Source organism: Clarias gariepinus, chromosome 1, assembly GCF_024256425.1.
Source record: "Clarias gariepinus isolate MV-2021 ecotype Netherlands chromosome 1, CGAR_prim_01v2, whole genome shotgun sequence".
In the NCBI taxonomy this organism is placed as follows: domain Eukaryota; kingdom Metazoa; phylum Chordata; class Actinopteri; order Siluriformes; family Clariidae; genus Clarias; species Clarias gariepinus.
The window spans coordinates 46,806,894-46,830,813 of NC_071100.1; the positions used below are offsets into that span (position 1 = coordinate 46,806,894).

At 37.7% G+C, this 23,920-nt stretch overlaps 1 protein-coding gene across 1 annotated transcript; it reads left to right on the top strand.

The window, feature by feature from the left end:
* Positions 1-1,035: 1,035 nt before the first annotated feature.
* On the top strand, positions 1,036-22,886 carry crlf1a (cytokine receptor-like factor 1a). Its single transcript, XM_053498293.1, has 8 exons — positions 1,036-1,432; positions 3,695-3,973; positions 7,318-7,447; positions 8,013-8,182; positions 10,098-10,255; positions 14,135-14,303; positions 17,127-17,308; positions 21,102-22,886. Exons 1-8 carry the CDS (start codon positions 1,324-1,326, stop codon positions 21,123-21,125), a joined length of 1,221 nt encoding a protein of 406 aa, XP_053354268.1. The 5' UTR covers positions 1,036-1,323; the 3' UTR covers positions 21,126-22,886.
* The last annotated feature ends 1,034 nt before the right edge of the window (positions 22,887-23,920 follow it).

Sequence of the window (23,920 nt, forward strand, 5' to 3'; positions counted from 1 at the left end):
CAATACTGGGGATTTCAAAACTATGAAATTAGGTAATTACGTAACAACAACAAAAACAAGAGTTAGTTGTTATTTTAAGACACAGAGGTCAGCCTTTCTGTAATAGTTCTTGCAAGAACAGTATTGTCAAGTGCATTTGCAAAATCCGTCAAGCACCATAATGTAACTGGCTCTCATGAAAACCGTCCCAGGAGGGCGAGACCAAAACCTACCTCTGCCTCTTTAGAGTTATCAGCCTGAAAAATGACCAATTAACAGCACCTCAGATTAGAGGCGTTATGAAGTCTTTACAGAGCAGAAGTAGCAGAAACATCTCACCATTAACTGTTCATAGGATTTTTTGGACACCTTTAGCATTCCTTTACAATGTAAAAAGAAATAAAAATCAGGAACGATCATGGAGTTAGAAAGTGACCCCAAACTTTTGAACGGTAGTGTACTCTGGTTTCTTCCCACAGTACAAAGACATGCCTGACTTCCAGATTACCAACAGTGTATGACTGGATATGTGATACACGTGCTTAGTGGGTTTCCTCAGGCAACTCCAGTTTCCAGTTTAGTCCTGAACGTTACTCGAGGTCATTACTAGAGGATTTCCTTCAGCGTTAAACCACTTTGTATGTCGAAGAATAAAATTCTTGTTTTTTTTTATATTTTATTTCTAATTGCCTCTAGAGTTTAGGTTCGAATCTTGCCTCTGGTCTGATTTTTTAAACCTCATCGGTCCATGATGTACGCGCCCCAGTGAGTTTCCCACACCCTGACTTCCTCCGCCTCCTCCTCCACCACCTCCAGCAGGAACCACGCTTTTGTCCCCTCATGCTTTTTTCCAGAAGGTGGGATGGGATGGGATGGGAAGAGAAGATAAGTTGGTTGGAAGAAGTGTCTGAGTGAGAAAGACAGCAGGAGGGAGAAGGAGGTAGGGAGGACAAGAAGGAGGAGGATGAGAAGTGGGAGGAGCTTGCGGAGGCCGAGCGCCCCGCCCACTAGTGCTCCCGCTGGGTTCTCATAAACTTGGACGCGTCCTGCTGAACGATGACCAAACGGCACGAAGGAGCGCGAGCGAGCCGAGGTGTTCGTGTCGCGTCAAGGCACGCGGGATAAGCCAGGCTTTTCCGCCTCCCGTATATCGTACTCATTACCCCGGGGGGAGGGGGGGTTTAGGGAAGGAAAGAGAGAGAGAGAGAGAGAGAGAGAGAAAGTGAGAGCAGATCCGACGCGTCCCTGTACGAGCTCTCCACGCTGTCCAATCCCAGTCATAGGATTAGTAGCAGGATTATTATTATCCAGTGCATAATCCGAGACTCTCCCGGAATCCAGGGAATGATCATGTGGACAAGAAGAAGAAGAAGCGCGTCCCGGGACGTGATCATGGGCTTATTGTTTTTCCTGCTGCGCGCTCCCGGCGCGTTCTGCGCGCTCCCTTCCACCCGTGAGTAGGAGTTGGAGATTTTTTTTTTTTTTTGGTGGATTTGTGTTGTGTTTGCATGTATGCATGTCTTTAGGATTCTAAGGACCTTCACTAAAGGGCATTTCTCATTTTATTCCCAGCATCAGTCAACTCTCAATGCGCGCGCGCGCGCGCACACACACACACACACACACACATCAGATCATTCATGCACTTTAGAGGAAAATGAAAAAAAAAAAAGTAGTGGGTGTGAGTTCAGGGTCTGAGCAGGAGCAGGAGGTCACACTGTAATTTAGTACACAACATGCTTTTTTTTTTAATGCACTGTGGTTGTGCATGTGTGTGTTTGGTTGAGTGTGTGTGTGTTTGGTTGAGTGTGTGTGTGTGTGTAAAGTGCAACAGCTTTAATTAATTTCCCACAGCAATGAAATAAACATTAACACCTACACTACACCTAGGGCTCATTTCATTCCCAGTGATTTTTTTTAATTATTATTAACATTTCATAATAATTAATAATAATAATAATAATAATAATAATATACTGCATATATGTATTAACATCAAAAAAAAAAATATTGCTTTAATCAAACTTAATGTAGTTATATAGAAAAAAGTTGCCTGGAAAAAAACCTTGCCGCGACCTCTCTTATGATGTCACTTTTTTACTGATGTGGAAATCCTCGATGCTGAATTCACGCTATTTCACATGTACACACACACACACACACACATCCCAGGTGTTGAGTTTTAAATCAGCTGGCGTTAAAAAAAATAAAAGCTACAGATGTTGTTTAAGTACTTAGTTAATTCAGGTGTTAATTCTGCTCCATTTCCCCGTATGGACTCGAACGTAAACCCTTTCATACGTCAAGATGTTTATCTGAAGTTAAAATGAGATTTCGAGTGCGAGACTCCAACCCTCCCCGGTGTCGTCTTCTGTTTATTTGAATCCATCTGGATTTCGACGCTCGCTACAGGTGTTAATCCAGCTCTCGAGCTGTTAATTCTGCACCAGGGATTCCGCAGGCGCAGTCATAATAATGTAGTTTTTTTTTTTTTTTTCCTGAGCCATTTCGTGTCAACCACAGGTGTGAAAGCAAAAAAAGGCAGCGACTAATTACAGCTAATTAAGCTTGGCTATGTTCACACCCTCTTCATCAGGTGTGAGATTTAACAGCTCCTGAGAATGTGGCAGCACACGTTTTTTTTTTTTTTTTTTTTTATAAAGCAAGAGTGGTTTTCCCCGGGCCTCCGTTTAACATAAACAGCCACAAATGCATGTGTAGGCGAAAGACCTTAGGCCTGATCGTATCCTTTTAATGCAATGGTGCTGACTGCTGAATGACACCGTCAGAGGTAGCTCCCCTTTTTTGCACCCTTCTCAATTGTACTTAATCCAAGGGATTTAACGAGAGCTGCCGTGTGTTTGCTTTGACTTAGAACATTTCCTCAATGTTAACCTCATGGGAACCCTTTTTTTTTCTTTTTCTTTCCCATATGACGGCTTGTTTCTTACATGGACGCGTGAGAACACAAAAATGTTTGACTGCTGCTGTGAGTGTGGAAGTAAGCGACTGCTTCACGGGCGCTCGATTCGTGCTTACTGATGATTTACCAGCTAAAGTTCAAAATAAAGTTCTCAATAACATACAGTATGCAGTGTTAACTCGTGCAAAACCGTTATCAGACATTGCGATGTAACAGGCCGTGAAATTGCAGCTCTTCAGTGGAAATGTTTACAAAGCATTTAAAAAGCAACAGACCTTTCCAGGTGAATAATGAATATATTGTTGCATATACAGTACTATACAAGTCCAAATTCGCAAATTTCCGAATGCTTAACATCATCAAAAGTCAGTTTTTTAAATAAAATATTTATATCTAGAACGCATCATATTTGAAATTTTGAATCTAATTGGTTGACAAGTTTATTAATTTTTTTAAAGACTCATAACAGCAGCTCGTTATTGTTTCTAAATTGAGAACTCCTTCATGGTAATTATTCAATAAGGAAGAAAAACCTTTGAGGGTTTCATTTAGGAGATCCCTATTTAACACTTACGGAAGGAGTCTCCAGTGCCGGCGCTCTGTAACAGTCAGTTACAGGATGGAGAAGTTTTCACATTTCGTGGTTCTCGCAGTAACAAGTATGCGAAGCGAAAAAGGGAGGCATATGAGGGAACGACTGTGTGTAGCTGTTGCTGCTGATGTAAGTGATAACAGAACCTAACGTGCTTTGCGGGCGCTCTTTGTCCTTGTGTCCTGTATCCATCCTTCCAGCGATGGCCAGCGTGCATCCTCAGGACCCGGCCCTTCGGATCGGCGCCAGCTTGACCGCCACGTGTTCTGTCGGAACAGATCACGGCCTGCACGCCGGATCGCTCTACTGGACTCTGAACGGCCGGCGGCTTCCTAGCAACACGTACAGTGTGGTCAGCCCCAGCGTCCTCAGCGTCACGTTGAGCAACCTGAGCGGCTCGCGTCAGCGCTCGGGGGACAACCTGGTGTGTCACAGCGGCGGGGGGCACGTGCTCGCCGGGTCCTGTCTCTACGTGGGCAGTAAGTGTTGTTGCTCAGTTTATCGTGAAAACCATGATGTATATTTTGGGAAGCTATTGATAGCTGAACGCTGACTGCTACCTTCCTAGCCACTGTTTCTTGGTGCACCGGGCGAATAATAAATTGCAGGCTTGGCCCTGTAGATAATAATAATTAAAAGGAATATTTACCCTCCGAAAATCTCCTTATTTTACATACCTCCTTTTAGAAATGCCTTCAGTTTTACTTTCTGACTACGTGACTTGTTTACTAAAGGTGTATTAACCGCTATTGTTTGTTTTTGCGTAATATTTCTCTGTAGCTCACATATCTTGTAGACGGGTGAAGTTGCAGTGTATTTTATTTTTGAATAAAGACAGAGAAACAAAAGCAGTAATTTTGACGGCTTTATTGTTTTTATTTGTGTAGCTATTCAGGCTTTATAAATTTGTCCAAAAAATTTTTTTGTTTGGATTATGCTGCCAGAACTGTTGAAATAAAAATTAAACTGAGCAAAAACGTGCGTCTTGTTACCATTAATTATTAATTATTGTTTTATTATTGATTGTCAACATGTTCGACTATTAGGTAAGAAACGTAGGTGAAATTTTCTGCCCTAGAAACTATACGCACATGAGTGTTTATGTACGTGGTGCGTTTTAGCGGCCAAATAATTCGGAGAAAAAAGTACTGCATACAAAAGTAGCAGCCAAAAGTGTTAAGAAGATAAATACACCTTAAAAAAGATTGAAATTCTAAAGCTGTATTGGACACATTCATGTAACTGGAGAATTTCTGGCAGCCTTTACGCAGACAAAAGAAAAAATGCAGGTAATTGTTGGTTAGTGGTTTCTCAAAAAGGAAAGACCTGTCTAGAAGTAAATCAAGATTTTTTGATTTTTGTGTCATGACTTTTACTAGGAAATGCATAGGTCTTGCACATATACCAAGGGGTGACAAATTAAAGGAAAAGTTTTGTTATCACTTGTCGTTTTAGAGGGGCACATCTCTACAAATCAATCTAAAGCTCTGTTTCCTCACCATCGGTTTAGATATAATTTAAAACCGATAAATCCCCGTCTGTATCGATAAAGACAAGAAGCATCAATGATCAGGTTAAAAAAGATTTTAAAAAATTTATTTTTTGATCATTGAAACTATGTTTTTATTTGAGCTTAAAGGTTGCATGATTTTAGCTTGTTGGTTTCGGGCTGGGTTTGATTGGCCGTTGGACTCCTCTTTGTCTCGCACAGGTGGCGACCCTGAAATGAAACAGACCATCATTTTGGTTAGTCTGTCGTTTCTGAAACGTCAGATATTTGCGATTAGTGAGCTGGGGCGTGAAATGTTGGTAATCTCGTCAAAAAGTCTACATTTGGTATGAAACAAAGAGCAACATCAGGAGAGACTTTAAGGTGTTTGGTCATAAAAACCTATGACGCTTTGGCTAGTAGGAACAAGTCAAAATGACTAGGCATAGTTTTATCTTGCCTTTTAATTCACTAACCTTGATTTACAACTACTAGACGCTTCATAATGCCGTGAATGGGAAACCTTCTGAAGAGACTGAATAGAGCCGCGCAATACATCATTTACCATACAATGTCATAACCGTTTTTTTTTGTGTGTGTGTTTGTATGAGTGTGTGTTTTTGCGATCGACCATGGATGTTTCATGTGTGGCATGAATAGCTGGATCTCAAAAATACATTTTAATAGATAACATTTTTTTCCTTAGATTAATGACTACTTACAGAAGAGGATTAGGGCCACCATAAACAGTTTATTTGAGTTCTGACTTTAATCTCAAAATTCAGATTTTTTCCCCCCTCAGAATTCTGACTTCTGAATTCTGAGATTAAAGTCAGAGTTCAGAAGAAAAAAAAAACAGAATTCTGAAATTAAAGCCAGAGTTCTAAAGAAAAAAAAAAAACAGAATTCTAAGATTAAAGTCAGAACTTGATGCTAAAAACTAGACGCTAAAAACTCGACGCTACAAAGCTCAGTGGTGATGTTGTGTAGCAACACAGTTGAGTGAGACATCAGTTTACATTTTAAATTTGCACGTCCTGCAATGTATTTATATTGTTTAATTTTTCTTTAGTTATTAAAATTTTCATGAGCATTTTTTGCTATAAATGAAAAGTCTTTATAATTGTGATGTTAACTTTAGTACACAACTGAATAACTGATAGGATGCTGTTTTGTTGTTATTAAGGCCAAAAGTGAGATTTTTGTCCTTAAACCCAAGCTTGTTGGTAAGAAAATAGAAAAAAAAGACTTTTCCGAGTATTAACGTGAAATTTTGGGCTCGAGCAGTGGTATGATTTGACATCCGTCTCTAAAGAGTGTTATTAGTGTTGTTAGCTTGAGCAGCTGAGACTGTAGGAGCGTATAATGCACAAACAATTGGCACAGCTGTTGGCTTTTAAAGTCAGGCATGTTGCATGGAACAGTTATTACTGCTAAGTGTTATTAGCTTCCAGCTGTGAACGGTTACTGTTCCCGACAAATTGTGTCATGAAAAATAAAGTGTCGAAACTTTCTGACGTTCAGCGTTTGTTTTATTGTTTCAATAAAGCCTTCGGACTTCAAATGCATTTTTTTTTTTCAAAGTGCTCAGTTTATTTAAGACTGCAAGTTAAACCAGACTTCTGGTCGCTGCAACATTTTAAAGCTTTCCATCCATCCTTCTGTGGGTTTACGACACGTTCTTGTGTGTGTGTCAGAGATTAAATGCGTTCTGCTGCCGTCCCTTTGGCACCTGTGAGGTCCGTTCCAGCCGGTCGGCGTCTCCCGCCGAGCAAAAGTAAAGTCGTGATGCATTCGTCCGGGAACGACGATATGGAAAATTACTCGCCCGGGCGTCCTTTCAGACCGACAGTGCAGTGCAGAGTGTGTGTACGTGTGTTGAAGTGCCGCGTTCCGTTACGCTGAGCTCCGAGGTCTCGTCCTCAGTGTTTTTTAGCCTTAATCAGCCTCTGACACTTCCACCGCCTGCCTTTTGTTCTCAGTTGAATGGAATCTTGGCGCCTTTCCCGAACTTAATCGAGGATGGCAGCTGAAAACTCTCATCCGCTGTTGAAAATATTTAAGCCGGGACCATTATTTTCAGACTCTCGATGAAGATCTGCTTTTTTATCTCTGTGCTTTTCCTTCTTCAACTTCTTTTCCTTCTTCTTCTTAATGCAACGTATCTGGTTCTAACTTTTTGCGGATGCAGATTAGGATCTGTTGTTTAGCATTGATGGAAAGCTTCTCCTAGATGTCCCGAGACATCATCTGTGTTTGGATAAGCACATTTGGTATGTTCTGTGCAAATGAAAGAAATTGTAACGCTCGCTTTTATTTTTGCTCTTCCTCCAGTGCCGCCTGACAAACCCGTCAACCTTACGTGTTGGTCGAGAAACACGAAAGATCTGACCTGCAAATGGGCTCCCGGGGGTCAGGGGGAGACCTTTATCAAGACCAAATACACACTCAAATACAAGCTGAAGTAAGTGCGCACATCACGCACACACACACACACACACACACACAGACAAGGATTAAAATTTGTAGGCTTTCTTTATATTTAGTCTGGGATTTGAACTCACAACCTTCCAGTTAGTTGCACAGAACCATTTATTATTAGCTCTTGTTTTTTTATTTGCTTGAAATATTCTTTTAGCCCGAGGGTGTTTAGTGGGTGTTTGAGAAGCTCTCAGACCGGATCTGCGCTAATCCTTTTGATGAGCAAAAAGAGGTTATTCAAAAGCGAAGAAAAGAATGCAGAAGGCACTTATTCACGCCGCGACTCCACAGGATGCTGCACGCTTTACATACGTTTTCATTGAGCCAGAAACAATGCACTCAAGTTCTAACAAATCACGTCAGCCGTGCTGTATATACTTACTCTTTATGGGATGGTGGTTGCAAAATAGGATTTTTTAAAAATATATATATATATATATTTGTTCTACTGTTTCTAAAATTATGCATGAAACCACCTCTCTAGAACGAAACATCTGTGCGATAACTTGTTATGACGAATAACCCGGCTCTTTTATTGTTTCGCGCAGATGGTACGGCCAGGAAAAGGAGTGCGACGACTACAGCGGCGGGCAGCCGTACACGTGTTACATCCCACGCGACCTCGCCCTCTTCACGCCTTACGAGATTTGGGTGGAGGCCTCCAACCAGCTCGGGAGCGCCACGTCAGACGTCATCAACCTAGATATCCTGGACGTGGGTGAGTTTAAGAGAGTGTGTGTGTGTGTGTGTGTGCGACCTCTGACCCCATTCCATACGTCGACAGGAGAGAGGGAAAAAATGATAATGGAAAGAGCTCAGGGTGGAGTGCGTGACGAATTGCCACACTCCTACCCGTTCCTTTGATGGTATCATCGACCCCGGGTTTCTGTTTGCGAGTTGTTTTCGTTGTGTGAGAACGGAAGTTTACGAGGCTGTCGGTAATCTGAATGGCGCAGCATGCCTCGGGCTACGTTTAAATGGCAACGCGACATTAAAGGAAGCCTGTAAAATGCCTTTGCATGTTATTATCTTTGATCACTGACCTTCTCCTGACTTTTTGTTATTCTTTTTTTTTTTCCTTGGTGCTCGGATGGAAATTTCGAATATCAGAATCAGACCTCTAAGCAAGCAGAAGCAAGGAGTTTGTATTGCTGAGTCGAGTGTGGAGCTATGGTATTCTGTCTCCTTTTTTTGGGGGGGAAATATTTATCCTTCTTAAGATGTTATTTCCTGACTGAAAAATTCCATGTCGGAACGATTCTGGTAGACGTTAGCGTGCGCATGTCTTACACCTGGAAGCAGGGGCATGTTCAGAGGTGAGCAACAGCTGGAAAAGGAAAGGTGGGTGTTGCACTAGTGATACCAGAAGCATGACGCACTCGTCACACCCAAACGCCTCCACTTCGCTACACAATCGAAGGCTTCTTCAGTGCTTTTTCGTGATGTTATCAGCAACGTCCTGTGTGCAATCCAGGGGCGAATCCCAGAAGGAAATATAAACCATATGATACGCATTTGTGCTGTCATAATAATCAAATTCGATACGGTACAAGGTAAGGCGCTATAAAGGCGTGTAGTTCAGTTGAAGGATAAACCAACTTGTAGCGTCTTAAGCCTTGTATATGAAATGTGTCCTGGGGTCGATTATACACATCTCTGTGTGGATGCAAAGTGTTCTTCCAAAAGATATTCCCGCTATTGGTGAGTTTAATCGATGGTGGTGTAGAGCGCTGTCACCACTGCTGACATAATGCTTTAATCTTAAATCTCCCCAGAAGTCTTCAATTAGCCGGAGACGTGGTGATGAAGTGTGAAGTCCGTAGCATCTGATTCACGTCATTTTCACCTCGTAAACTCATCACTCTTCTAAAATCAAACAAGTGCTAGCAAAATGAACATTTCCATGGCACAGTGGGAGAGTCATCATTCTGCATTTGGCATGGCTATCCAAGAAATAATATTAATAATAATAATAATAATAATAATAATAATAATAATACATGCTTGGATGTCACTACATATTGCACATCTGCAATGTTTTCTCGATTGTGACTCCCTCCAGAAATGCTATGTTAAAATAAACATCCTATTATAGACAGTTTTAATCCATTTCTTATTATCCTTAGATTTTCTAAATCATTTTCTTGAATGATTCGCTAATTTTACTTCGCATTTGCTGGTTGGCTAAATTGTTGAATAGCAGACAGCCAGCAGTTGGACACTTGCAATGCAGCTGTTGTTCAAAATCGCCCATGTCCCTTATGCATAAATTGATGGCTAAATGTAATTTTACCTGATGAGTTACATAAAATAAAAAAAAAACTCCTTCTCGTCTACTTGTGATGAATAGGAAATCCAGCTATGGAGACCAAAACCATTTTTTTTATCAGTTAGACATTTTAACATGGGGGTCTATGGGGATTGGCTCTCTTTTGGAGCTAGTGGTCAGTTGAGGAACTGCATGCTATAATAATTCTGCATTTGACTTATGTTTCAGGACCAGAGGTTGCCCCTTGTACAAACTATAAATCCACCAGTTGATCTTTGGTTAAACACAAGCTTTAAGAGCGCTAGAATACGTGTATAATATACTTTTTACTTAAGTCATACCAATCTTCTCTTCTTCTCTCCAGTGACGACGGATCCTCCCGCTGATGTTCACGTGAGCCGCGTGGGTGATCTGGATGATCAGCTGCTCGTTCGCTGGGGAACTCCACCCGCCCTCAAAGACTATCTCTTCCAAGCCAAGTACCAGATACGCTACAGGCTTGAAGACAGCTCCGAGTGGAAGGTACTGTAGCACCATGAACTCAGTTTGCCTACTTTGTCTGTTATGTGAACCTTTCAAATGAAACTCTTCGCCTTATCAGACCATCAAGCTTGAACCGGTTGCCGAGTTCATACGATGATTGACAGCGGCGCTCATTTGATGGCCGATTGATTTTCACTGCAGTATTTTTATTAGCGGAGCCGAGGTTTATTTTAGAGGTCGTCCAATGGCTGCGGACGCCTCTGGCTTTCGCAATAGCAGGAACTCTGCCATGTGGGAGTTAAGAGATTTAAGGATATTTTTACAGGATCTTGAGCAGACACCTAGCAGAGTGATTCACGACGATATCAGATTTGTGCAAAAGGGTTTAGATTTATTAGGTAGAAACCGGATATCCTAGAGCTTTAACGGTTTAACTAATCCTGCGACTCATCATTCACCCTGACTTGTGTAGCTTCTGTATGAAAGGAGAACTTGGCTCTGCTAGACAGACCACCTCGTTCCTCTTGGGATGTTTGGCTTTCCAGGTGAACATAAGCAGTTAGCATTTCGCACCATTTCAGCGGTTAAGACACAGCTTGCATCGTGGAGTTCAGTATACTGCCACCATCAGGTTTTATGGATCTGATAGAAGTGGGATTAAATTGAATAAACATTTCTTTCAGAAAATCCGAACGAAACGCACATGCTTACCATCTGCTTCACAATAAATTATGACTTTATTCTTGCACCTAGGTATGTGAACCCTTCCCTAAGGGTGATAGGAATATCCTAGGTTAAAGTTACCAAGGTTCCATTATCCAGGGAAATGAGGAAAGATTTACTGCTGTGCAACTTGTAAAAACGTCACTGCCTGTGCCAGGAATGGGCTATAAATGGAAAATAACCACATAAAAGTTAGGAATCTGAGCAGGGAAAAAAATAACGGCGTCATTAGTTGACATGAAAGATGTTTAAAGTCCACTGCAGTCAAGATGCTGAAAAGGGAGCAACCAGACTGTATGATTTGTTTGCTAAGTGCCAATTGTCACCGTTATGCTAATCGGTTACGTTAAACTGGGCTTTTAAACAAGACTTTGAAGCCCTTCACTGCTCAGCTGGGCTTCGGATATACAATACATATCGACTTAACAAATAAATGTAACCTAATTTACTTAATGAATAAATTTGGAATTGATTTCTTGTATCCCAGACAGCCATGAATGTCTAGCATTAGCCAACACAGGACGAGTTCCACTGAATCACATCATAATCTTCAGAAAATGTAGGCAGACGAAAAACTAAAAATATACCTCAGGATACATCAAAGTGTTACCACTAACATTAGAAAAAATTTAGCTAGCCATTTGTTCACCCTGCGGTTCAACTAGGAAATTAAAATTTGTTTGTCTTGCTAGCAAAGCAAGCTAAGTGTACTAGCTGCACACACTCACCAGTAATCACATCCTCCACACTTTTAATACAAGGTTGAGGACTTAAACATCATAAGCATGGAATTTTATATATATATATATATATATATATATATATATATATATATATATATATATATATGTGAATCATCAATTTCATCAAAATCATCATTTATTTATATATCTATAAAATATATATATATATATATATATATATATATATATATATATATTTTTTTTTTTTTATAGATATATAAATAAATAGGGTTGATCCAAGGAATTATTAAAGCTACTTCTTATGGATTTGTTACATTTCCTTTACAAAAAGGTAAGAAATCCCAATTAAAACCTTCTAAAAATGTAATTGATTTTTGCGCTATACATTTTGTTTTGAGCTTAAAAGACGAACGAAATATCTAAATCAGAATTTTAAATTTCATATCCTGATATTAACACCTATGGATCAAACCTAAAATATGACACATTTTGCATGAAGACATGTTTTTCAAGTGATCAAAAATATTGGAACGCATGCTTGATGTTATCCGGGTGTGCCCTGATTTAATATTGATAAAGGCTCTGGATGCCCACTTTAGGTTCGAAATCTGTCAGTGCTGCATTTGGGAGAAAGGCAAGGCATTTTAAATCTGATAAAAGAGGGAAAATTGGATGCATCGCAAACAGGATTTTTGCAAAATCTTATAAATATAATAAGTGCTTTTTACTCTTATTAAGGTTTGGACTATCTGTTCCTATACTTTTGCACATCTTAAACGACATGGTCTGCTACCAAATGTGTCATGTTTTAAGTTGTTTAACACGTGTAATTTTTAGATCATCATTTCAGGAAATGAAAAAGGAAATTATATTCTGTCGTCTCAGGATTATTTTTTGAACGCAAACCCAAATGACTTCAGTGTATAGCAAAAACAAACAATTTGACGTTCCAGTACTTTCGGAGGGGAATTGTGTATATCTCTAATTGGACATGAGAGGGGCTAAATCACATTGCACATGAGTTCTCAAGATGAAAGTACTTGACTAGTCTGGCAAACTCCAGATTAGCCGAGATTAATTGTACACCAAAGGGAAAAAAAACGGATTATGTGAAATAATGTGACGTGTGTCTAACTTGGCTTAATAAACCCATCTTTGATGTTTTCTTAAAAAAAAAAATTAATATATAAAACATATAATGCCAGCGAGGAGTAAAACAGACAGCTCTCAAAGCCGGCCCACACCTTTATACACACTGTATTATTCTCCTGCTCTGGTACACCTGACTCGAAGGCTTTCATCTTTAACTGGCTCACCGATTCATGTCCATGATCCCAAAATCTGAAGACATGCTTCTGAGGATTTTGTCTCAGTGCCTGTCTTGGATCTCCGTTCCATGGCTGGTTGGAGATGTCCTTTCAGACAACAGCAGGAACTCGAGGCCACGTGGTTTCCAGTCCTCATGTCGTTGTGATCCACAGCCTTGAAATAAGCTTTCACCGTTCTTTGTGTTCTTCATATGGTTTCAATCAGCAGGCAGGTTCTCTCTGGAGCCGGCCAGAAAGATTGGGTTACACATAACAGAGCGTACTGTCGATTTTATTTTATTTTTTTTTAAACTGTCATCGCTTTGCCAAGACCGGATGTCCGATTGTTTCTAAAGTATGATGACCGATTATTAGGCATTTATTTATTTCCAAACGCTGTTACGTTCTCAGTTTACTTTTCCGGCGTGTTCAGGAGTTGTCATCCCGCCTGCTACGTGTTGCAACCTAGTGAGTCTGTTACCGTTCAAATATTCAATGGTAATGATGGCCCCGTGACGAATTGGAGCGTGGAGCGATCCGTTTGATCATGTTGGTTGCGGCGTTCTTGAATGTTTGTTGCTTTTGTAAAGGGAAGGGAGATGGCGGACATGGGCCGAATCAGGCCGGTCGCGGTTGTAAATAATTACATGGGGCCCCGGTGCTTATTATCCCGCTTGGAGGCATAGGACATTCCTGCGTTTGAAACTCGTCCCTCTTCTCAAATATGCAGTATTTAGAAAGCAAATTAGAGGAGAACTGAGGATCTTGGCTCGGCTTGGGTTTCGGCCGCCGCTTGTAAGCTGTTGGTGCCGTCTTCACCCGTCCAATTACGCAGTCTGTAATAAGTAATAGATAACAGATTTCCTCTCAGGGCAAAGTAGGCGTGCACGCCGAGGAACAGCGTGAAGCGTGTGTTTGACTGTATCGTTTACTGTCTTAGGCTGACGTGTGCGACTGTGTGTGTGTGTGTGTGTGTTGGCCTCTTTCGAGGATACATGTCGGATCCTCTCTCCGAGAGATTATTGTCTTGTGCTTAACACACGAGCCTGTGCCAGCTTGTTTTATGGATTCTAGCATGAATGGTCTGGTTTTCAGGAACGTAAACAGGCCCTATCAGTCAAGTGTGTGTGTGTGTCTAGGTCTTTGAAATGACGTTTTTTGTTTGGGTTTCTCTTTTGCCTTAGGTGGTGGATGACATGGGGAACCAGACGTCCTGCAGGTTGGCAGGACTCAGGCCGGGAACTGTTTATTTCGTCCAGGTCCGGTGTAACCCAGTGGGCATCCTGGGATCAAGAAAGGCGGGCATCTGGAGTGACTGGAGTCATCCGACGGCAGCGTCCACGCCACACAGTGGTAAGACATTCATTAGCTCGAATTCCTATTCACATCTTTAAACATATTACGTTGGAGGACCGGAAACCAGCCTCAGAAATTTTTATGTCTGTATGTCTGTATGTCTGTCCAGCCAGTTTTGTCACAGCATAACGCGAAACTGTCTGGACAGAATTTAATGAACCTTTTGCATTTCTTAGATATTTGTTTAAAGTTAAACGTGTGCCATAAATCAAATCCAAATAAAATGTTGAGTAGAAGGGAAGTTATAAGCAGTTATGTGCCTGATTAGAAACCGCAAGTTTTAACAGAGTACTGTGCATATGCCAAACTATGGGCGCGTCGTTAAACAATTGCTGTACAGATTAATGAAACTTTTGCAGTATTTAGATATCTGCCTCAAGTTAAACCTGCACTATGAGTAGAATTAAAATATTGAGTAAAAGTGATGATAAGAACAGTTATGAGCCAGATTCAATAATCTAACCTGCACCAATAGATATTAATTAGCAAAGCACTGAAGTGGAATTTTAACAATTTAAAACAAAACTCCATCTTTATCCGATCTACTTTTTCAAGACAGGCAGACATGTATGTGAGCTTTAACCAGAAATAATAATATTATCACTGATTACGTTAAAGCTGATCAGATTATTTGTAGCTTTAACCTTTTAACTGTTTCTGCAAGCTTTTTTCCCGTCAACGCTGGGTACTTCCGCCTAATTCTAATAATAAAAGTAGTAAAGTAGTACAGAATTTATTTGATAAGTTGGACGATTTGGGACAGGTCACACTCCCATTTTTATGGGTGTCACTAATGAACATGAGAGCTGATATCAGGTGCTGTATTTGCAGAATCAAGACAATTGAGAGGAACCATGCTGTGGTTTCCAATTAGCATGACTAGAACCCTGTACTGGATGACAAGAAATATTTGCACATGTTGGTAATCAACAGGCCGCCCGCCAAAAAACCTTGACATAAAAAATGACATAATGAGGAAGAAGAAAAAAAAAGGGTGGCCAGCAGATCCTGTGATCTCCACAGAGGGAAATTGCGAAAAAATAAAAGCCCCTGCAGGATTGAGACACCATCCGTCCTTCATCACGTCGCCGCATATTGTACGTGTCCCGCAGTCCGCGGCTTAATGGGATACACATTTGAGACAGTGCTAAATCCAGCAGCTAAAAAACCATCGCAGCACATGAAACAGATTACACGTCCCACACATCTCTTCCCACTTTGCGGCTCGCCAAAAAGCGGCCGCAGGGAGCATTTGATACATTTGTTTCGAAAGACTGTTTTCTGAAGATTAACAGATTAGCTCCCCACCACGTTCCGCCGCTTCCTGTAACTCACACGCCGCATCTGGAGTGACTAAAGTCGCTATTTATTTAAAGTAGAGCCGAATTTATTTTTTTGCGCCCTCCTCGTGTTTCATTATGCGGTGTAAAACCGAAAGAGAAGTGGTTCGGGACACGACGAGCGCTCGTCCCGTGGACTTTAAGCGATGAGGCTGGTGTGAAAGTGCAGTGATGGTTGCTTATTTGTGTTTGCGGTGATTCGAAAGATAAAACTGGGACATAGATGGTACAGTATTGTGTTACTGCAGGCACAGTAGTTGTGGTGGATGTTTGGGCAAACTGTGTAACCAAACGAATCAATCTTGAGTCAATCAACAGATTCAAGAACTTTCATGATGGCAGAGACCTAAAAAGTTAATCTGTTGCATCAGCTTGTCCAGTGTATGTTTTAAAAAGTCTCTCTCAGGGGGGCTGTTTTTTTAATATATATATATATATATATATATATATATATATAAATTGTTTTTTTTTTTAACTAGGCTCCAGGAACAGAGTTTGACTCAGCCAACTTCTCATCTATTTTAACAATTGCTGTGATCTACTCCACAGCTATGTCTCCTATTGCTTGGGTTAGTGTTGGCTTGTAAGTTTTCCGTACCCACCTCCTGCAGTTACGGCCATTATCTCATTATGGCCCGGATTTACTTCACTCCCCGCTGCGACCCTTCAGCAGTATTTCCATTCAGCAGTATTTTCATTGCCTCTGAGTCTGACGCATCATTTTTGGATTTTTTTCGCTGCTGTTCTGATTAAGGTTAGAAAATATTCTGGACACAAACAGAGTGATTGTCCGTCGTCCAACTAGCCTTAGGGCCTGGCGGAACAAGCAGGTCGTATCCTGCTGGGAAAGCTCAACAATTTACTTTAATTTATGAACGTTTAAGTGAAATATGGCAAGAATACATTAAAAAACAGGTATTATGCATACTCCAACAAAAGTTATCATCAAACAATGTCATCAAGCATAAAACAATGGCTTTTTATGGGCTTTGTAGTCTTTGTTATGTAATGGACAAATAAACAAACGGAAATATTTGTGAAGGAATTTATCCCGGCGGGCTGGGAAAAAGAAAGGAAGTAGAACGCACTTTAATGATAACCGTTTACACACTTTGTCCATCAAATAGAAGTTTCACCGCCTGCATTTTCCAGCACTAAAACCCATCAACAAAAAGTGTAACGCAGAGGATAAAGTTTTTGAACTGAACCTTGATAACTTGTTGCTATGTGACATGTTTTTTATGGGCTGAAAAAAAAGTAGACCCCTTTCAACACCTCGAACCCTTAACCAGTCAAACATCTGAGGAAGAGTACTTTTAAGTAAAATAGGGCTGGTTTTGAAATATTCATTAAGTACTTTTGGTAAAATGTGGATCTCGTCTGATTTGTATGAATGAATCAGAATCAAGTGTACAGACAGATTAGGTTATCGTAACAAATCCACATAAATGTTTTTTTTTTTTTGTTTTCTGATTTTCAGAGCGCTCCATGGTAGGTTCCTGTGACTCCAAAGCAGCTCGGCAGAACTCGACACTGCGTCAGGACCTGAAGCAGTTCTTCAGCTGGGTGCGAAAGCGTGTTTCCGACTGCAGCGCCATGAGCATCAAACAATACGACCAGTGGCGCGTCTGGCTGCAAAAGTCTCACAAAACCCGAAACCAGGCATGTGTGTCTCAGTTCCTTACTTTAGCTTCATCATAAATACATTTTTAAACAATTCCTGCTGTTTAAACAAAAAAAAAAGTAATATATGAAAAAACTTTAAGTATAGAAAAAATGTTGAGAAAAACTGATAGAAACAGACAAAACACAAAAAAGTTCACAAAAACAAAACTATCAATATTAACAAAATATTCAGACAAAATGATTTAATAAAGATCAGCATAAAGATTACAGACAAAATATATCTAAAAAAATTCTGACAAAACAGAAAGTACAGACAAAACAAACCATATTAACATATTTGGATAAAATAATATAATAAACAAGCATACAAACAATTTACAAAATAATAATTACTGACAATATTTAGACACAGAACATCAGATACAATTAAAATATTGAGACTACGATAAAAAAATTACAGACAAAATAATAAGACAAACAAAACAAAATACAGACATAATATTTCGTTAAAGCATTATGTAAGACAAAATACACAAACTATTTATATTGAAAACTTATAACTTAAAAATAATAATATAATAAGAACAAAACATCAACAAAATAGTAATTTCAGGCAAAAGATTCAAACTAAAGAAGAGACAAACTAATGAAAGAAAATATATTTTGCAGGTAAATTTCCAAACCAATTTATATGGATAAAATATTAAGACAAAATAATAATATACAGTAATAAGAATACAAACATAGAAACAATTTGCAAAACAATTATTTACAGACCAAATAATTCGATAAAACAAGAGAGAGACAAAATATTGAGAAAGGTCAAATAGTAAAGATTGAACAAGAAATTAAATACAGGCATAATATTCAAACAAAACAAAAAGTATAAACAAAATACTCAGAACAAACGATCCATATACTGACAATGTATTCAAACAAATAGATAGGTAAAATTATCGAAAGCAGAAGTAAAATAAACATGCACATGCAACACATATGTATACAGTAAACAAAAAAATTGTAAACAAAATATTTAGACTAAACATTTCATGTTGCCAACATACATAACAAATACAAAATGATAATAATAATAAGCATACCAACTTACAAAAACAATAATTACAACAATTTTTAGAGATAAATTCAAAATACTGATAAAGTACAAAAAGTACAGACAAAAGACAAAAAAGAAAATTAATCTAGACATAACATTTAAACAAAGCAATAAGTACAGTATCAGTAAAACGGGTAAAAGAGGTAAAAAAACGATTCGTACTGACAGCTCGGTAAAAATAATTAATATAATAATAAAAATAAAGTTACTAAGCTATATACAACATAAAAACAATAATTACAGACAAAATATAAATGAGTACAGATAAAATACTTAAAGGGAAGGTTCATAAATAAAAAAGTCCAAATATCTGTATTGACACTATATTCAGAAAATTTTTTTACCTTAATAAGAATAAAAGCATCCAAACATTCCAAGGCAATAAAAAAAAGAATAATTGCAAACAAAATAAAATAACAATAATTGTAGACAAAATGCTAATACAAAAATACAGACAAAATACTTAAAGAAAAAAGTAAATGCATGCAAAATACCCAACCAAATAAGTACATATTGACAATATATTCAGACAAAATGATAATATAATGAACATACAAACAATTTGCAACAATTACAGATGCTTTTTTAAAGACAAAACAACAGACAGACAAAGTACTAAATCAGAAAATTAAATACAGACACAATACTCAAGCAAAATCATCCCTATTGGCAGCATATTAAAACAATTATATAACAGTTATATAACAAGATTTACAAATGTGCAAAAAAATCTACAAAATAAATATTACAAACAAAATGTTTAGACAAAACAACATCTGTAGACAACATACTGAGACAAGACAAAGATGAACAGACAAATTAATAAACAAATATAATAATCTAAACTATATATAGAAAATACAGACATAAAGTTTTAATTAATTTCATAATGACAAGATATTCAGCCATAAGATTGATATAATAATATAAATAAGCATGCAAACATGAACAGTAAATGAAACAATAATTATAAGAATACAACAAAAACAACAGTACATACAACAATAACACAAAAAAGAAAACAGAAAAGAATAATTATTGGAACATAAAAAGAAGAAGATAATACTCCAAGGAAATAAATAAAGTTAAATCTTTAAACTAAATCTTTAATCCATAATGGAAATATATTCTTGACACATTACTTGATAAATATAAAAAGCATACAAAAATAAACATGAATAACAGAATATAACACAAACGTGTAGATATAGACAACATAAACAAAATATAACAAAATAATCATTTTGACATTTAGAATTATAAGTAAATAATAAGTACAGACTAAACACTAATGAATAAGCAAAGAGAAAGTACTTAGACAAAGCATTAAGTGCAGACAAAACACTGGGAATACTGGGGCACTGGGACTGGGATTACTCAGCTGAAATGTTTAAAAATGTACAAGTGCAGACATTCATGCAGACGAGGCTTTTATTCTCTTACTGGATAGAGTACATGCCTAAATAAATAAACGATGGACAGTAGCGTCTGAATATTAGATCCAGGTGTGTGTTAACTAAACTCGGCAGGACCGGAGACGTGCAGCCGAGTATTTCAAAGTTACAGCTAGAAAATTGGGGTCACGTTTAAATTTTCCCGAGGACTAATGGCTGATTAAGTCCGGTTTGTTTCCAGCCACGTCCAGCTTAACTGGAACTGATGATTGTGCAGCTACTGATGATTTAACCTCCGTCTTGGCTCTTTTTTATTTTTTATATAATTGGTCCCAGCTCTAATACAGTCAGGGTTGTAAGAAAAGCTTGGCATGTCTCCACTTTCTCAAGGAAAGGAAAAGGGAATGTTCTTGAAGTTCACCGTAGGGCCAGGCAATATGATGATGCAATAATGATATTATGCCTCAAAGCACTTTTTCCTAAGAAACACCGTAGCATTTCTACATCGATTATTGCAATGTATATATTCAAATTCCATTACGTTAGTGGTGTTAAGAATTTGCTATGAAAGTCAGCAACTTTTGAAATTTAAGTCATGAAACTTTATCAATAAATTCATTGTGATGCAAATCATGCCTTAAGTATCATAGCATAATATTTAGTTATATGATCCTGAGAGAATTAAATATTCAGACAGATTGAATGCTTTGACTAAATGCGTTACAGAGGTGTCAGCTATTTGGATTTGGCAAAAATAAAAAAGTCGCTCTGTTCAGCTGACTTTTGAAGAAGACCCCATCTGCATTCTGCACTACGTTTATCTCTCTCTTTCTTTTTTTTTTTGTACGATTCTTTGGTAATTCTTTGTTTGGTAACGGCAAGGGTTGTCTCGCAGCGGGTCTGGGCTCAAGTGCACGCAAAGAACATGACCGACAGATCATTAGCCACTTTTCCTAACCGCATCCGACCCCTTCCTCCCCCCCATGTGTGCTGTGGTCTCTCTTCTCTGCGCAAGGACACATGCTAAATGTTTGTCCGTGCGACCGGGGAACTTTTGAACCGGGATGACTGCCTCTAATCTTCCAGCACAGCATGAAGTTTTCCAGAACCTTTGAGCAATTATACCACCCAAATGCAAAGCCTTTAAAAGCAGCCTTGTGATTAAAAATGCAGCTTGACCCCACAAACTATTTTGTTCGGCGCATTCTTTTAAAGCAAGCTCCCTAATCAGTCGGACGCGAACGCGTGCTGTCATGTCTCACTACGCATGATTGACTCATCAGTGATTTTTTATTTTTTTTGGCTTTGTTTTTTTTTTCAGGTTCTTCAAGGAGATAAATCGTAGCGATGTCATCCCCCCCGGAACATTGTTGGAACATTGGACAAGATAGGGGATGAGGGTGTTTGGGGGGACAGCTAGCTTTCTTTTTCCTGCCATGCTAGCTGTTAGTCCTGCTGCAGAAAGAAAGACTTCAGAAGGAACATCCTGAGATTTCAAATTCACTGGACACTTCACAAAAAGTGCCTTTTATTGGTTTTATACAGGAAACCATTTTTTTTTTTTTATGTTTGCTTGATACCCATGACACATATGGAGAATATCCAGGGCTGGCATTTGCACATTTTGTTTTGAGGATGACATTACACGACTGTGCATTTCGTTTCTGTGATATTATGGCATCACAGAAGGCTGCAATATGTAATTGACCCCCTCTAACCAAGTGCCTTCATGTTTTATATTGTGCTTTTGAGTTCTAAATGCCTCGGATTTGAGATCTGATCAGGGCGTTCACACAAACCAAACAATCAGAGTACCCCAAATTTTAGCAACAATTATATCAACAAGCAGAAATTCTCTGAATAACTCCTTATTCTGTTTGTTTTTGCTAGAATCTTGAGTGTTCACTCTTACCAAAGATACCTGTCTACTTGGTGTGAGTGATGTAGCAGTCATATTGCATTGTGATATTTAAAGATACATTTTTACACTACACTCTAAACTGTACTATTTTGCACCGTCACTTGCACCATTTCTTTTTTTTTTTTTTTACATAGGAAGGTGCTTATAGTGTAGCTTTAAAGCTTTAACATTTTCTACAAGATAATTATGGTTCAATTATTTAAACTTAAATCTATTTTAAAGGAAGACATTATATACATTTTCAGCTGAAAGATAAATATATACATTTGCAATTATATAAAACAGTAAAAGGGCAAAAATGAAAACAAAATTTGTACCAAAATTTTATACTAACATCCAGTCAGCTATTTGTTACTATGTAACTACTGATGATATTTCAGAAAATTTATGTATCTCGTGTCAGCCAGTTTTGCGATCAACTGTTTTTACTGTATTTTTAAAGGAATACCTCACAGTTTGCCGTATACAGATGACATCCAATGTTTAATGAGTTTAAAAAAAAAGAAGAAGAAATAAATTTTTTACTGATGGTCTTTTATTATTTTTTTTATATCACAAGCTCAGTATTTAGCAATAAAAATCAAGTATAGTATTTCATTCATATGGTGCAACCAAACTTGCAACAAACTTGAAAAAAATCCCCAGTGTGTTTCATTTATTGCAACAACTATATATATATTTTTTATTTAGAATTCATTTATTGAATTTTATGTTTTGTGTTGATGTTTCCCCTTCATTTAAAACAGACCTTAAGAGAAGTGAAATTTATTTTGTCATATTTAGACCGTTAAATCATGTCTAAATCTGTCACAGTGGGACTTTAGATATAAACATTGCAACATCCCAAAGTTTACATTCACAAGACACAGAGGCCAGGACTGACTGGGTCACCATTCTGTTTATTCAGCGGTGGATTCATCCTTTCACTCTTTTTGCCTTTATGGCTGGATTAAAAAATTAAAAAATAAATAAAATCCACAATTCCCCAGAAAACTGCAACTGAACTCTGCGGCATCGGGACTCTTAAGTAAATAATTGTATGTATGTTTGTACAATTGTACTGCTTTTTATTTTTGTACTGAATTGTATCAGCATATTTAAAAAATGTGTAAAGTTTTTGGCTTTTAAGTTATAAGTAGGTAGTTTGTAATATGATTGACTGAATTATTAAACTGTAATATTGAACATCACACCATGAATATTGATTTCTAATTTATAGACATTAAAAATAAATACATCATCTTTACTTTTTTTTAAAACAATGTGGTGTAAAAATGAAACATGGAACATTAGTGGAACATATGTCGTGGAAAATACTTAAAAGTAAGTACTTGTACACAAGTACATGTACACAAGTAAGTTTTCAAGAGAAAAAAAAAGCTTCTTCCTATATGTTATTTTCCTAATTTTCAAAAATTTCCTTATTTTTTGGTATGCTGTTTTGCTGGAGTTTCCGATTGGATGAGAAACATTATTTGCCTTTTATGTAGAAATTAGATATCCAACAAATCTAATTAAATAGGTTTGATATTTATATTTTAGCTAGTGAAATTTGACTAAGTTCTTATTATACATTACTGTAGTTAGGTTTTGTAACAAATATTAATTTATTGAGCTTGTTTCCAGATGTGTTTACACATTTAATGCTTTTGTATTATTGTATTTTGCTAGTTCTTGGTAATTTTGCTTATTTCGAACATTTATTTCTAGTAATAATTTACTTTGTAAAATTAACTAGCGAATTAAGGTTTGTACATTAGTTGTTGAATAAGCTCACTAGTACATATTGCACATTATTGTACATTAAATTAGCTGGTAAGTTAAGGTTTGGTTATTAGTCACTAAATTAGCTATCTAGCTAGATTTTATATTTTTATAAGCTTGTTAAACTAATGTTTGTGTTTAACAAATATAAAATTATTTATATAATTTATAAATTTATATAAATATTTAAGTTAATTTCTAGATATCTTCATTAATTCCATTAATTATTCATGTATCCTCCTTGAAGATAATTTTGCTATTAATTTCACACATTTATTTCTAGAAAGAAGCAAAGTTATTTGCCAAAAGAATAATGAATAGTATTTATTGTATAATAATTTACTTGTACATAATTGGCTAGCTAGTAAAATATTGTGGATTAACCTGTTCATTTAACTTGCTAGGTAAATTTTGCTAATTAATTCGTTACAGTAGTTAGTCGTACATAGAGTAGT